The sequence below is a fragment of the Balaenoptera acutorostrata genome, chromosome 3, assembly GCF_949987535.1.
Source record: "Balaenoptera acutorostrata chromosome 3, mBalAcu1.1, whole genome shotgun sequence".
NCBI lineage: Eukaryota > Metazoa > Chordata > Mammalia > Artiodactyla > Balaenopteridae > Balaenoptera > Balaenoptera acutorostrata.
In genome coordinates this window covers 4752238-4769546 of record NC_080066.1, presented here as the reverse complement: position 1 = coordinate 4769546, position 17309 = coordinate 4752238, and the positions used below count along the sequence as shown (strand labels likewise).

Below are 17309 nucleotides of genomic sequence, written 5' to 3'. Positions count from 1 at the left end.
CAATGTTCAGAACAGTTTGCTAATGCTCTGGTAAATGTTGTTTATAGATCTAACTTTATTTATTTATTTATTTATTGGAGTATAATTGCTTTACAATGTTGTGTTAGTTTCTGCTGTACAACGAAGTGAATCAGCTATATGTATACCTATATCCCCTCCCTCTTGGACCTCTCTCCCACCGCCCCCCATTCCACCCGTCTTGGTCATTACAGAGCACTGAGCTGAGCTCCCCGTGCTATACAGCAGGTTCCACTGGCTAGTTATTTTACACATGGTAGTGTATTTATGTCAAACCTAATCTCCCAATTTGTCCCACCCTCCCCTTCCCCCCCATGTCCACAGGTCCGTTCTCTACCTCTACATCTCTGTTCCTTCCCTACAAATAGGTTCATCTCTACCATTTTTCTAGATTCCACATATATGCGTTAATATATGATATTTGTTTTTCTCTTTCTGGCTTACTTCACTCTGTATGACAGACTCTAGGACCATCCACGTCTCTACAAATGACCAAATTTTGTTCCTTTTTATGGCTGAGTAATATTCCACTGTATATATGTACCACATCTAATTTATCCATTTTTCTGTCGATGGCCATTTAGGTTGTTTCCATGTCCTGGCTATTGTAGATAGAGCTGCAATGAACATTGGGGTGCATGTGTCCTTTTGAATTATGGTTTTCTCAGGGTATATGCCCAGTAGTGGGATTGCTGGGTCATTTGATAGTTCTATGTTTAGTTTTATAAGGAACCTCCATACTGTTCTCCATAGTGGCTGTATCAATTTACATTCCCGCCAACAGTGCAAAAGGGTTCCCTTTTCTCCACACCCTCTCCAGCATTTACTGTTTGTAGATTTTTTGATGATGGCCATTCTGACCGGTGTGAGGTGATACCTCATTGTAGTTTTGATTTGCATTTCTCTAATAATTAGTGATGTTGAGCAGCTTTTCATGTGCTTATTGGTCATCTGTATGTCTTCTTTGGGGAAATGTCTATTTAGGTCTTCTGCCCATTTTTTAATTGGGTTGTTTGTTTTTTTGATATTGAGCTCCATGAGAGATCTAACTTTTTAAAAATGTAGCAGATCTCAAATTTTTTAAAGCAAAAGAAGTAAGTAAAATTTGTCATCTCAAAAATCAAACTTTCTATCTTTACTATCACCTCCAACAAAAAGGAAGGCAGAGAGATTTACTGAATATTTTATTCATTCTTTCCAGTCTTCCATTCTTTGTTTTGCTTTGCTTTGCTAGGTTTACTAGATTAATAGGTCCAGAAAATGATGTGGACACAGAGAATTTTATGTAACTTTTAACATCTAGAGTCCCATCCTTCTTTGAGGTTTTAGTATTTATTTTTCTCCTGCTTTTTACAAAGTACTGGATCAGGCACAGAAGAAACTTAAAAGAAATTTTAAAAAATGTCCATTTGATTGGAAGTAAATAGGTAAAAATTATTGAGTTTTAATACAGTTGACCTTTCAAGGCAGACCCAATAAAATGTAGAGGATGCTATTGATATTAAAATTTTTTGATAAAATGAAAGATGTCATAGAATTCATATAGTCTTTATAAAAGAGCTTGTTTTTCAACATTCTTTTTTCATGTATAATTAAATGTCTGATACATTGTAATACCCTGATACAATGCTAACTTCTGAAAATAAGAACATAGATACTTTTTATCTTATGACCTGGAAGTGAGCTATACATTTTTAAGTACTGTGGGAGCATGTTCTGATCTGTACTGTTGGTTTTTGGGTCTACTGGAACAGAGATTTCCCTAGATTTTCTATTTTAAGTTTGCTTTTCTTTATGTGTTTTCTGTGATACTTGTGTTCAGGAACTCACTAACTCTGTGGTCCAATTTGGTTTTGGGGGTTTAAGAAAAACTGAGTTGTTACTTTTTAATTTTTTTGGTTTGTTCAGTTTAGGGAATGAAATTATTCAGACTAGGGTCAAACAAATGTTCTGTTATTGTGGCTTTCTCTCCATTTCCCTCTCTATTCTGGCTGGAGCTAGCTACAGCTCCCTTTGTTCTTGGAAACTTCGGACATCACTTTTCTTTTGCTCCAAAGAGATTTTTTTTTTGCATATGTTGCTGCGTCCTTGTCTGTTTATCAATTAAGACAAATTTTGTTTGCCTTACCAACTACATCGTATTATTACCAGATTACGCCAAATATAAGGACGGGATCCAGAGGAGAGCAAACGCTGGAATTTGTGATTCTGCTCCCAGTTCTTTCTAGAGATTGAATCTCTAGTTCTCAGTATTTCTTGATAATTTTCTCTTTTGTTTCAGAGCTGAGAAATGAGAATGAAATTGAGGGGGAAATCCACACAGATTTTTTAATTGTATTGTCCTCGATAATGTTACAACCTCTCCATTTACTTCACCAAGAATTGTGTAGAGCATTTGAAATATTTGAAAAGTGGACTGATTTTCAAACAATGTATTTTAAAAGGCGATAGTTTTCTCCTTTGCATTTTCGGAGTTCTCTTTCACTTTGAGCAGGAGCAGAGGGGCTGGGGAGCAATAGAGAAAAATGGTTTGGGTACATTTGAATGATTTTATTCAATCAGCTGTATGTTATTTTTCCTTCATAAGATCACATTTCCTTAGTGAAAATTTGCATTATTTAAATGACATGTAAATAGAACACAATAGGTTTGATTTGCCAACTAAAGAATAGCTCAGGCATACAATTGAGATACTTTTCATGTGGATAATTAGAAAAATTCACATTTTTCTACAATTTAGTTAAATTTTTTTTTTTTAAGATATGAACAAGCCTTTCTGACTAGTTTGGTTGGATTGAGGCCTGAAAGATATTTTTGGACAGGACTTTCAGATGTACAAAACAAAGGAACTTTTCAGTGGACCATCGCGGAAGGGGTTCAGTTCACCCACTGGAATTCAGATATGCCAGGTATGTTCAGAGCTTCCGTCTTGTTTCAGGTGGTCTGGAGAGCGGACCAAGAATCTGTGTTCTTTTTTCTTCTTTTTTGGCCGCACCATGCGGCATGAGGGATCTTAGTTCCCTGAGCAGGGATGGAACCCCTGCCCTCTGCAGTGGAAGCGTGGATTCTTAACCACTGGACCACCAGCGAAGTCCCAGCACTTTGGTCTTGGGTTTCCATTTACCCTACACGTCCATCGGGCCAAGCCTGTAATTCCTTCACGGCACCTTTCCAAACAGACTTATGTAAATTAATTGTGCTTTTTAGATTTTATTATCTTATATTTCATTCTCTTTTGGCTTTTTCTTTTAAAAATGTTCCCATTAGTTTGCAGTGGTCTAAAAAAAAGGACGAGAAAACTGCTAGGTTATCTGGTACCGCTCTATTTGAAGTATTTATGAAATAGTGATGAAATCCTAAATGGTCATAAAGATTCCAAATGGTTAACTTACTTCTGAGAACTTAAAATTGTCCTCAAAGGATATAAAACTTTTCAATGTGACTCTGAATAGAATTATGACTGCGCTAAATCTGGAACAAGATTTAGTGCTTATGTGGAACTCATTATTTCAATATCTTGAATGGGCTACCCCGTTTAGCCCTTTATATGCCTTGGATTTAATTTTATCCTTATAGGAAACCTGCAAGGTAAATTTAAGTATCCTCATTGTAAAGAGGTGGAAACTGGAACTTGAAAAATTTATAAGCACGGATTTAGACTAATCTTTGTAATTTCCAAATCCAGGCTGTTTGCACTAAGATCACCCTCCCTGCCTATAAATTTTGATTTGCCTTCTTTAATAAGAAGTTTCTGAAGTAGACTCTGAGAGATTCTTTGCTTTCTTTATGCACTGGTGTAGCCTATGACATAATTCAGTATGACTGCACTTAGGAAATTCAACATCCTTATAGCAAGTGTTTAATTGTGCCTGGATAAAAAGCTAAATAAGGGATAATATAGCTTAAGGGCACAAATTAACTACTTGGCCTAATAAGTCCTAATCTTCAGAAGTTTAAAAAATTTGTATCCTCAGCTGTCAATAAGGAAAAGAGATCAGTAATTTGGATAGTGTGATTTTTTGTTTAATTATTGAACATTCTGAAAAATAGTAAGACTTCAGTTTATTTTGAAAGAACAGGGCAGTATATTAAGAGCTGTGTGCACATTTTTGTTTTTTTTGAAGGGTGGTAATTCTTACTCTCCAGGCAAAACTCCTTAATTTCACTGATGTTGATCATTTAGCAGTAGGATTCTGAGCGATTAATCCTGGAACATCCTTAGGGAATAAAAATGGATCAAACCAGAGTCATAGGGAATTAGCAATCTTACAGAAAATATTTTGGGAAAAATATACCTCCCCAGAACTTTGAGAGTTACTTCTAAACATTTACTGCCTTTAAAAGGACAGCAATCAAAGACTATCTCATCTTAGCAGCAAGGAATCCTAATGTTTGCAAAGCTCTATCTTAATTACTATTTTGAAATAATCATGACGGTAAAACAGAAAGCTTCAAACCATGAAGCTTAGTATAGTCCACACTGTCTTTTATGTACTTTTTTATCCATTAAAGCTGGCATGCATCACAACTCTGTAAGGTAGGTAGCAGTATTTGCATTTTAAGACGAGGAAATGGGTTCATAGTAGTTGAGTAATTGATCTAAAATCTCTAGCTCAGGCGTGTCTCATTTTGAAGTCCAAAGAACTTCTGTTCTCGGATATCTACATGGACCCCAGGGGGAAAAATAACAGATCTTAAATAATTTTTTTTAAAAAAAAGAAAGAAACATCAAAAACCCATAATTTTTGGTTATATGTATGTGTATAACTGAATCACTTTGCTGTACATCTGAAACTAACACAACATTGTAAATCAACTAGACTCCGATATAAAATAAAAATTAAATTAAAAAAAATCAACTTCCTTGGTAAAAAACCCCAAAACATTATTTTTGTCATTATGGTAAATTTTATCATACTAAAACTATTGTACTGTTAGATGTCTGTGTTGAGGGAGGCACCCTGCCAGATATTAGAAATACAAAATGTTACCAAAACCCTGACATTTGAGATTATAATTCAGTTGGGGATACAGGCCACACAAATAAAAGGTAAATAATGGTTCAAAAATAGCACAAATCAACTGCCAAATGCTGCAGGATCTCTCCTCTACATTTTCTCATCACATGTAGATTCGATCCCACAGCTTGAGGCTCAGGTTTGAACTGTCTTCTGTGAACATAGCTGGCTTTCACAATCACTTGTTGAGTGAATTCTGCTTTGTTACCTGCAGGACGGAAAGCCGGGTGTGTTGCCATGAGAACTGGGGTTGCAGGGGGCTTGTGGGATGTCTTGAGATGTGAAGAAAAGGCAAAATTTGTGTGCAAACACTGGGCAGAAGGAGTAACTCGCCCACCAGAGCCTACAACCACCCCGGAACCCAAGTGTCCAGAGGATTGGGGCACCTCCAGTAAAACAAGCTTGTGTTTCAAGGTAAGTCTCAATTACTAAGCTCTTAAAGAATTTGGGATATGCTTCAGCCTAAAGAATCACCTAAGGAATTAAAACAAAACCAATGCCCAGGCTCCACCTGTAGAAATTCTGATTTTATTGATCTGGCAGGGGGCTTGGGCATCCACTGTTTTTAAAGAGCTCTCCTTGGGTGGATTGCTAAGGACCAGTTGCTTTTAGACCAGCAAACACAACCTATACCACAAACACAACCCATATCACAAACACAACTCACGGCAGCCTTTCTTCGCCTGCTTTGCCTTCCTCACCTCCCACTCTTGGCGTCTTTCCTCTCTCCCATGCTTGCTTGCCCTAGTATGAGCTCGCACTTCTTTTTATCTTAATGAAAATTTCTGCTCCCCCTCATGCTAGCCTGTTGCATCCCATTTTGGCTGTGTTCTTGGAGCCCAAGCTTTAGGCTAAGTGAACTGATAAACGAATCTGCGATCATGTCACACAGGGATTCTAGAGAGAATACTCCCTTGTTCTGATTTAACCCCTGATTATTATGCCTGATGGGAGATGTAAGACTTCCCGTAGGGGCACATGGCCGTTCAGTGACCTATAAATGATAATTTGATATCCTGCTATCAATCAATACATTCCTAGACTGGACCATCCATTTTCTCCTTATGCAATCAAGTTCACCCAAACAAAAAACATACCCCATACCCCAATGAATTAAGCATTTGGGGGTTTTTTTCTCTCTTGTAAATCATATTCTTTCTAGAGAAGGTTGGGTTTAGCCAAATATAGCAATGTACTTATCTACCACTTAATGACATTATTCTCTAAAGGCCAGTTCTCTGGACTTCTTTTGTTCAGTCCTTTGAGGCATATGGCCCTGGCATGTTTTGTAAGACAGTTAGGCAAAGCTGATGAAGAACTTGAGTTACTAACATGTGTCAGAATGAGGTTGTTTAGTCTCCTCTAACTCAAGGGCTAGTTGAGCTGGTAACTTCCACTTAGCAGCAACAGAGACTCATTAGCTGTTCAATCCAGATTAGCCAGTCAAAGCTGAAAGCATAATTTACATAGAAGGGAACATATTGAGCCAAGACAGGAGAGGATTTTACAAATGGATTGAGGACTAATACAAAGCCAATCAGGTATTTGATTGCTGCCTCTGGAAACTTTTGAGTTATTGCACAGAGGCCAGGTTTGGCCTATGCACAGCCATTCACCTGAGGGTGGCAGGCTATGGAGATTAGCTGCAGAATTTTTGAGAGAAGGAGCAGAATTCTCCAGAGCTGGGAAGTGAACCAGGGGTTCCAGAAGATGTTATCCAGGTGGATGTTCAACGAGTCCAAATATGTGCTTCCCTAGAAATTATGGTTTTAGAGGTGCTTGGGGTAGGGTTTGTTTGAAAGCATATAGACCATCTTTGTACATATTAAGATGTGAGAATTAGTAATAAAATTCAGCTGTTAGTAAATTGATTTAAGAAAATAAAATCTTATATCACCATCTAACAACTTGAGATATTCACAGGAGTCTTGAGAATTACTGCAGTGAAAAGTTGCTCAAGTTACCTGTATCCAGATAACTCAAGTAAGGTCAAGGTGAAGATTGCCTTGGATTGCTCGATGACAACTGGGCAACCATAGTCCACTGGAAGCAAATCCCTTTTTCTACAAGCCTGCAATGGCAGGGGCCACGTCTCATGAGAAACAATGAATGAAAATTATAAAAGTTGGTGGATACAATTAACTCCTTTACTGTTTGCATACTGATGGATATTTCCCATACTATCACTGTGGATAATATGACATATTCTCTAAATTCTATAAATCTTAGCTTTAGTTTGGCTTATATCCCATCTTTTTAGATGCTCTCCCCGATAAGTGTCTGTCATGACATGTTCTCCAATCGTTGTTAAAATATACATCCATAAGGAAAAAGGAAAAGGCAGTTTTAAGAACATAACAACAAAGTGTTGGAAGGCTGCCGGGTTATTCATTGTTTAAGCTAAACAGGATAACAAACTGTGGTGCAATCTTAGGGAGGTTATTACCCTTAAATTTTTTTAAATTCATGTTTACTTTCTCTATATCAGGTTTCTTTCATTCTCTCCCATCTCAATGCCACCTTTTACACTTAACCAAATTAATCCTATCTTCTACAAGAAGCTGTATGCCAAACCCATGCGCCTAAAGCTTTTAATCTAACTTCTCCAGTGCTATAAAATAATTTCATTTTCTAAGGTTTTCTCAACAAAATCATCCCCCAAATTTTGCTACCCAAATATTCACTCACAAATTGATTTTCAGCCAAGAGAATTACATTGTTTGGGGCCACTGTAATGTCTTGCTTTTCTATAAATGAAATCTCATCAAAAGTAGATTATTTCTCTTGGTTTGATAAGCTATGAACTGTAAAATAAATTCTGAATCTGTATCACCTTTAGCTGTTTACAAAAGGAAAACATGAGAAGAAAACATGGTTTGAATCTCGAGATTTTTGTAGAGCTCTGGGTGGAGATCTAGCTAGTATCAATAATAAGGAGGAACAGCAAACAATATGGCGATTAATAACGTAAGTAGCTTTTCTATACAATTCTCCTTTCTTTGACCCGTTGGGTGTTAATGATGTTGAGAAAATTCTCATATTTCCAAAATTGTTGACTCCTTATGCTGCTTTGGATACATATATCATATCCTGAATCTGTGGGCACTTTTTGATCTAGTTTCACTTCTAAATGCTTTAATTTTATAGATATAAATCCTGTGATGAATTGCTCTGTAAACGTATAAGACACTCAGTACATATTGTTAAATGAATAAATGAATGAGTACCTTCCAATGCTTTACAATTCTTTCAAACAGCAGCTTGTTTTCAGGATATTTACAGGTTGTACCAAAATGCACAACTGTTGCATAAAGCTTACATTTAGTCATTGAATCCCTTTACCTGTGTACTAGCTAATTTATGTTTTGGGGGTCATTTTCAAATTTGATTAGGACTCATAGGTAACTGAACTTGGTTCATAAGCTACCTTTATATCTTGTATGTTGCAGAGCTAGTGGAAGCTACCATGAACTGTTTTGGTTGGGACTGACATACGGAAGTCCTTCTGAGGGCTTTACTTGGAGTGATGGATCTCCTGTGAGTAATTTGACTTAACAGATCATTTTCTTACTTTATCATGTATTTATTCTGATATTAACCTTTTGGCTTACTCCAAATTTTTGGTAAGATGGGTTATTATGAGAGCTAGAGACCTTTTTCTATGCAAAATGAATGCTATTTTAGGGCCATAATTCTGCCCCTGTCCCAGTAGAGTTCTCCTGTTCACCCAAGGTGCAACATGGTGGAATGGATGAAAAACAATTAGGGAACTCATCCCTCTAATTAATACAAAATAATGTCTTCATTCTCTCATGCCAAATTGGTATGCAAGTAGCTAAACTTCTTAAAAATTGAGTATTTCATGACCTCTTATAGACTAGGAGGTATGGAAACAACTTTTGATATTCCATTAGAAACCATTAGGCTTTGTCAGACTTCTCCATTCTCAGGAACGAGGAAGTGAGAGGCTGTGGCACGTGCTGGCCGTCATCACAGGAAGTGATTTTGTGTACTTTCAGTTCTACCTCCTGTCCCAACCCATCAGCAACTTTTCAAGGTGCTCGGTAGGGTGGATTACTTGATGGCTCCATTGATAACATGGATTTTATATTTAGATCTCTGGAAAATAGATCATGGTGCTTATTCTAAAACCTTGTGGGCTATGATTCCACTCTGAGAACTCGGTAGAGGACCTAATCCCAGCCCTCCATTTATTTCCACTGTTCACTTTGGCAACGTTTGGTAGCTTCCTTAGTAACATTTCATAAGTCTTTTCTTTTGTAAGGAGAACTAATTATATTTCTCTCTCCTACCCCTCTAGTAAAAGGAAAGTTTCCAGTATCACAATGAAATATTATCCCTTAAGAATGAGTTATAAATTGAGGAACTCCCAATACTGAGAAGTGGAACTTTTTGCCAGGTTTTTCCTGTATACAAATTCCACTTTCATGGCCCTGGATCCATTTTATTTAATACGGGGGGGAAAAAATTTTATAATACTTAATAGCATACTCTATTTGACTTAAAAGTTTCCATGTAATGAAAGCTATTTCTTTCCCAGCTGTGTTCATAAAACTTGTTTGCAAAGGAAACCTATTGTGAAAAAAAACTGAAGCAATTAAAAAATGTAAACATCTTTCCTTTTGTGTTTGGATGGTTGATTGGCATTGGCCTGATAAAAATGGCTAATGGTTGTAATGTAATGTTTCTAACATAGGTTTCATATGAAAATTGGGCTTATGGAGAACCTAATAATTATCAAAATGTTGAGTATTGTGGTGAGTTGAAAGGTGACCCTGGTATGTCCTGGAACGATATTAACTGTGAACATCTTAACAACTGGATTTGCCAGATACGAAAAGGTATGACGATCTGTCCTCTCCTTTATCTCAGATTGGAGAACTAACCTCCAGTGATCCCAATATCTTCCCTTTATCTGCGGAACCAAACAAACAAAATAACAAAATAAGGGAATTGGCAGGGACCATCATTTCACAGGATAAGAATGAAGTCGCTGAGCACAGATAAATGTTCCAAAGGAACAGAGGATCAAAAGGCCACCCGGGAATCCTGGGCCAGAGTCACGTCCTCCAAAATAACTCCCACGAGCTGCAGTTCCTGCTCAGGTCCTATAGGCGTGGCACTGGGTGGGTGTTCTACTCTGTAAGCAGAGGAACGAGGGTGCAGTTTCCGTTTGGGCATTTTCACCCTCTGACCCACGTTAGTCATCCAATAGGTGAAAGTCTCCCTCAGTCTGAAATGCTGCTGATGGATTTCTCAAGGAAATGTTCAGTCAAAGAACTGGCACCATTTTGAGGCCCCTGATGCTGTAAGACCCACCATGTTACTGATGGCCCCAAATGATCAATGCATACCTATCCGTCATGATTCGTGACTCAGAAAGTTCCACGTGTCCAAGTCAGATTCTTTTCAGATAAACAAACAGGTCCACCCTTGAACCAAAATATGTATCACTTCCTCCTCTGTGGGCAGATAAATGGGACCACGTCGCCCCCTGCTGTCGGGGATCCTTGGCTACTGTTCCAGCTCCATCGCTAAAGATACTGTGTTGCTCTCCTGCTGTCTGTCTGCTTATTTTCCTTACTCTTGCTTAGAGGAGTGTTTACAATGTTTTCAGAATGGAGGAATAAATAGTGGCCAGTTTTTCTTTAAAAGTCTCTTAGCTACCAAAGACTAATTTTCTTTTGTATTATTAGTAGCTCTGTTCTTACAGATGTTAAATTCATTAAACCAAAAGCTACGTAACTTGAGTCCTTTTATCGGATTCCAGCAAAGTCCAAGTATTAGTAACTGCTTGGAAAGAAAACTATTTTATGTAATGTTTCATAAAACAAACATTTAGTAAGAATAAGTGTTTTTTTCTTTTTAATTTATTTTTGGCTGCGTTGGGTCTTTGTTGCTGCAGGCAGGCTTTCTCTAGTTGCCGCGAGCAGGGGCTACTCTTCGTTGCGGTGCGCGGGCTTCTCATTGCGGTGACTTCTCTTGTTGCGGAGCACGGGCTCTAGGTGCACGGGCTTCAGTAGTTGTGGTGTGTGGGCTCAGTAGTTGTGGCTCACGGGCTCAGTAGTTGTGGCTCGTGGGCTCTAGAGCACAGGCTCAGTAGTCGTGGCTCACGGGCTTAGTTGCTCCGCGGCATGTGGGATCTTCCCGGACCAGGGCTCGAACCTGTGTCCCCTGCATCGGCAGGTGGATTCTTAATCACTGTGCCACCAGGGAAGCCCCAACAATAAGTTTTTTGAAGAAACTATATTTTGTAAATAAATAGTTCGTATTTAATGGTTTCAGATAATGAAAATTGAAGTACTTTCACAGCTCATTAAAAGATGCACCACTGTAAAACTAACATCTACTGAGCACTTTCTAAATACAAGTAACTCTCATATTTTACACCATCTCTTTACGTATGTGACTAACTCCTTTTTGCAGTTGAGAAAGTTAAGGGTCAGACATTTAAACCCCAAACTGGGATTTGAATTTAGACTTTCTGATTCCAAAACTCATGTTCTTTTCTTTCTTTTTTATGATGTTACTTTTTGGGCCTAAAAAACTGTCTTCCAATTTCTGGTGGTATTGTTGGACCTGATCTGTTTAACTCTTAACTCCTAATTCTGTTTCTCTTTATTCTTCTTCCCCACAACTGATAGGAGAATTGAAGATTGGGAGGGAGGAAGAGAAAGAGAGAACAGTGAAGTTTTTAGCTCTATTGACCCGTGAAAATAGTGAAACAAGAAGGATATGTAATAGCACAAGTTCAAGCACTGTTTATACCTAATTTTCTTTTGTTTTCCAGGACAAACACCAAAGCCTGAGCCAACCCCAGCTCCTCAAGACAGTAGGTGTTTCCTTTTTTCCTGATTTCTGTATTGATAGAAATAGAAAATAGATTCCTTTTCTTCCTCTTTCCTTTCTCGATGGAAAAACAAACAAACAAACAAAAACAAAACCAAACAAACAAAAAACCTTACCCTAAGAAGGTGGAGAGAAGAGGTTCTTAGTATCTTCGAGAATCTCATGAAAGTTTGGATCTACTCCTCCAGACAGATACTTCCATGCACAAACATAAGGCATGTTAATATTCACTTCTCAGCTTTCATGAATCAAATCCAAGGCCCTCATGTATTCGTTTCTTATGGCTGCTGTAACAAATTACCACAAACTTGGTGGCTTAAAGCTACACACATTTATTCCCTTACAGTTCTGGAGATCAGAAATGTGAACTCAGTTTCCCTGGGCTGAAATCAAGGGATAGGCAGGACCATGCTCCCTCCAGAGCCTCTAAGGGTGAATCTACTTCCTTGTCACAAGCTTCTAGAGCTGCATTCCTTGCATTTGTTGGTTCATGGCCCCTCCCTTTATCTTCAAAACCAGCAGTGTACTATCTTCCTTCGTTTGTCACATCACCACCTTCTTCTGTACTCACATCTCCCTCTGTAAGGATACTTAGGATTTACATTTAGGGCCCACACAGATAATTTAGGGTAATCTCTCCATCTGAAGGTTCTTAACTTAATCACGTCTACAAAGTATGTTTTTCCGTATAACAGTCACAGATTCCAGAGATTAAGACCTGGGCATCTTTGGGGCTTTTACTCAGCCTACTATAGCACGGAACCATAGAATTCCATAGTTGGGAAAAAGCCTTCGGAGCCCTCCTGGTCCCTGAATTCCTTGGTTCTTCAATTACACATTGAAGCACCCAAGTCCATCTTTTACAAGTTCTTTGTTAGATTAAGATGAAAGCTGCTTTCTCACAGTTTCCACTCTTTGAAACTAAAACATCATGGGTGCATGTATGTCAGTCATTCCAGCTCCTATTGATGATTGTAACATTGGGAGTTCTTTTACCCAATAATGATACATGGAACTTAGCTGAGAAGAAAGGTAACTCGTTTGTACAGAGTTAGTGGAAGGTAGATATTTGGATTTAGGTAATTCAGTCTGTACTGGCATCAACATCCTACTCCTTCTGAGCTCCCAGAGTTGCAGGTACCTATGATAGGGCTACTCTGCTCTTTTCACTTCTGTGTAGCACACATACCAGATTCTTGAATTTGTCTAAATAAAATTCATTACCTTTTTTTCACTAATTTTTCAGATCCACCAGTCACTGACGATGGGTGGGCTATTTACAAAGACTACCAGTATTATTTTAGCAAAGAGAAGGAAACCATGGACAAGGCACGAGAATTTTGCAAGAGGAATTTTGGTGATCTTGTTTCTATCCGAAGTGAAAGCGAAAAGAAGTTTCTATGGAAATATGTAAGAATATGATTAATTTAAGAATGGAACAGTGACATGTGCTAAGCAAAGACAATGTCTACGATTGCTACCCCATGGTGCAATTTCCAATTATGTGCTGAATTTGAACCTCCTAAGGTCAGGGGTAAAGATGTGAGTGTCAGGGCAGGGGTGCTGGGTATTGGCCATCGCAGAAGTGAATGACCTGATTGCTGGAGTATTCAGTGGAGAATCAGAGAACCCAGAAATAGTGTTTAGCCTGGGCTTTGGGAGAATCCAGACTTGATGGCTTTGAGTTCACTAATTTGAATTTCAAAAATTCTCATTCTTAACTAGTTGTTATATATCAATCCTGGACCCTTTGTGTTTAGTGCAAGTTGATTATAATTTATGTCTTAATCTTAACCAGATTCTTGGTTAATAGATAGTACAGCTTGATTATTCATATAAAACTCTTTTTTGGGCGTACCAAAATTGTCAGCTAACAGTGAAGGTATAATTGGTTTTTTTCCAAGCGTCCTTGGCTTGATCTTTCTCTTTAAAAATCTTCATGGCATCTTTATTGTTTTCCAGAAAGGAGGTAAGATGGAGAGAAGGAAAAAAATAAGTTCAACAGTAACGAAAGAATAAAAATTCATTTGATCACAAAGGTATTGGAGTGTAGCATGACTTATCTCCATCTTCATAGATATACCATGGTTTGAAATTCTCAAGGTATTTCCTAATATTGCACCAGTATATATGTGGGTGGAGAAGTCTTTCCTTAGACACCTAATCCCAAATGGCTACTTTGTTTTAAAGAACATCTTTAATAGTGTCTAATTACTAATGGCATCTGGTGTTACAGAGAATGTCTTAAGGTATTTGCTATATAAATGCATGTTGTTATATAATGTGCATATTTTTCCTTTTATTTCTATGAAAACCATTGAATATACAACAAAGTTTCTGTCTGAATGCCTCCTTAGAAAAGTCCCCAAATAGCCTGCCTCATTAATCTGTAGGTTTTATTTAAGAATTTGCTTATCATGTAAGTACAGATTGAACTATATGTAAACTTCCATGTTCTAGGTAAACAGGAATGATGCACAGCCAGCATATTTTATTGGTTTATTGATCAGCTTGGATAAAAAATTTACGTGAGTAAATCAAAATAAAACAACTTTGCTTAGGGCAGTGCTCTGACGGGCAACAAAAAGTGATTTTCAGACTTTGGTTCTGCTGAATGAATGTAAAAAAAATCCTGCTGGGCTCTCAGTCTACAAAACATCTTAAAAACAAAAACCAATTTTTAAAAATCCTGTTAAATATTTCGACATTATAAATCTCAAACAACTCAGACTCTGATTGAATCTTGCAAAATGTCACCTCCCTTTGTTTCAGGAGGTCATCAACTGTTAGTAAATCGTCTGCTAGGAAGATGTATTATACAGATATGAATATTGAATTTATTTGAAAAATTATTCCCATTTGGACTGTCCTTGGTGCCTAGAACCAAAGGGGCCTTTCATGTTGCCCCACTTGCTGCTTTCGGAGCACTGCTTTGAAGTATTCTTTCAACTGCCTGAAATGCTTTCCCTTCAAAGGAATGACTGTACTGTTTTTCATTAGGTTCAGGGGCCAGCAAAAGCTGCAGGAGGGAGGAAATTAGTACATTTTGGGGGGTTTCTTTCCTTGTTCATTAGTGCCCACGTTCTTCTAAGTTTGAAGAGCAAGTATGTCTTCCTGGCTCCTGCGTAGATGTATTAACCACATATGTTCCATGTGACCGCTATTGCCATTTTTGGCAAGAAGGACCCAAACTCACACTCATTATTTTTAAAGATCAGAAATGTTTGATGCTCCTTTGGACAAGCATCCATTTTAACCATCCCCCAAATGAGAGGGTCGAATTCGATGATCTCCTGGTCTCCTTCCAGCTAACGAACGGCCGCCGAATTTCCGTAATTTATGAAAATGAGTATTGGCTCACCTACCTTAGGAGAAACCAGAGTAAACATGAAAATCAGAGAACAGGCCCAATGAGAAACTCTGTATTCTCCGTCTCTCTGTGGGTGGTTTTGTTTTGTGGGACTCATGCCTAAGAAGTCCTATGGGAGGATGTTTACTTCTGGTCCACTTCCAGGGTAACTGGGATCTCCATTTCTTCTCTCACATCAAGACTAAAAGTACTTCTTCCAGGGAGGGAAAAGAAGGCAGACTAGCCAGGCATCCAGTTACTGCAGGAGATCTCAGTGCCCCGGGGAGCACCGATGACCTTTGGGGGTTTACTGCTGCTCTCTCTAGAAACCTCTCTTCTCTTTGCTTCGGGTGCTGTGCTGTCTTCATCTTGATTGACTTGCCTGTTCCCACCACTAGGCTGTAGCCAACTCTTCTGATTGGATTTTTGCTAAATGGCTGAATTTTCTTTTCCAGTTGGATGGACGGAAGCAAAGTGGATTATGTGGCTTGGGCCACAGGTGAACCCAATTTTGCAAATGATGATGAAAACTGTGTAACCATGTATTCAAATTCAGGTAGACAAGATCACAATCTCCTTGAATCTGCCTTGTGGTGTGATGTGTCATTTGCTACATCCTTAGGCTAAAAGTAGCAAGTTGTGTGCTTAAATCAGACAAGAAAAGGAGAGAGAATGAAGGAGAATTCTAATTTTAGCAACATAACTGTTCAATTTGTAAGGAGAATGGATGCTTAACATTTACTCTAATTAAATGACACAATCTTCTCACTTCTTCTCATTTTATGAAACATTTTTTCATGTTCTGAATGAAGAAAATATCCAGAATGTTTATCTAGCTCCTTTATCTCTATGTCTTTATCTGTAAAAGGGGAATAATAACAGAATGTATCAGTTGTCGAGATGATTAAGGAGATAATACATAGAAAACACTAAGCAAATGCTTCGTATATAAAGTTTATTAGATTATTATTATTAGCAATTACTGGCTATTTAGATAATAACCTGCAACATCTGGTATGTGCTTTGCTCATAGTAAACTCCCTATGAAGTTGAACTATTATTTGTTTAAGTGAAAGCGCAAAAGGGTGTCACATAGATCTTTCTTGTCTCTTGTGTAAAAATGATGTTTGTAGTATAAACCATTTTTGAGAATCCTTATAAAATATAAACACATTTTTATTTTTTATTTTTTTTGGGGGTAAGCTTTTTATTATCTTTTTTTCCCTTGTTGCTTATTTATTTTAAATATAGCAGTGTGTACATACCAATACCAAACTCTCTAACTATCCCCCTCCCCCTTCCCCCCTGGTAACCATAAGTTCATTTTCTAAGTCTGTGTGTCTGTTTCTGTTTTGTAAATAAGTTCGTTTGTATCATTTTTTTTTTTTAGATTCTGCATATAAGCAGTATCATATGATATTTCTCTTTCTCTGCCTGACTTATTTTACTCAGTATGACAGTCTCTAGGTCCATCCAGGTTGCTGCAAATGGCATTATTTTATTCTTTTTCGTGGCTGAGTAATATTCCATTGTATACATGTACCACAACTCCTTTATCCACTCCTCTGTTGATGGACATTTAGGTTGCTTCCATGTCTTGGCTATTATAAACTAAATACATTTTTAAAAGTGTTTTTAACTCCTATATATAAAATAGATAAACCACAAGGACCTACTGTATGGCACGGAAAACTATTCAATATCTTGTAATAACCTATAATGGAAAAGAATCTGATATATATAACTGAGTCACTGTGCTTTACACCCAAAACTAACACAACATTGTAAATCAACTGTACTTCAATACAAAGGTGTTTTTTTAAAAAGTGTTTTTAAAAAAGTGTTTTTAAAAAACAGTGTTTTTAAGCGTGTAAATCTAATTTAACTATTCTGTTCTTTGTCAGGGTTCTGGAATGACATTAACTGTGGTTCTCCAAATGCCTTCATTTGTCAACGCCATAACAGTAGTATCAATGCCACGGCTCTCCCTACCACACCCTCGGTCCCAGGAGGTTGTAAGGAAGGTTGGAATTTTTATAATTACAAGGTACTAA

At 37.7% G+C, this 17309-nt stretch overlaps 1 protein-coding gene across 2 annotated transcripts in view; it reads left to right on the top strand.

Moving 5' to 3' along the window:
* MRC1 (mannose receptor C-type 1) overlaps positions 1-17309 on the top strand; it is a 146936-nt gene that overhangs the window by 105006 nt on the left and 24621 nt on the right. For both annotated transcript variants that reach the window (XM_007196406.3, XM_007196407.3), the window contains 10 exons: positions 2779-2927; positions 5251-5450; positions 7876-8003; positions 8486-8573; positions 9754-9898; positions 11848-11889; positions 13153-13316; positions 14367-14434; positions 15711-15811; positions 17160-17302. In XM_007196406.3, coding sequence (XP_007196468.2) covers positions 2779-2927; positions 5251-5450; positions 7876-8003; positions 8486-8573; positions 9754-9898; positions 11848-11889; positions 13153-13316; positions 14367-14434; positions 15711-15811; positions 17160-17302 — 1228 coding nt within the window. The remainder of the gene's footprint in view (positions 1-2778; positions 2928-5250; positions 5451-7875; positions 8004-8485; positions 8574-9753; positions 9899-11847; positions 11890-13152; positions 13317-14366; positions 14435-15710; positions 15812-17159; positions 17303-17309) is intronic.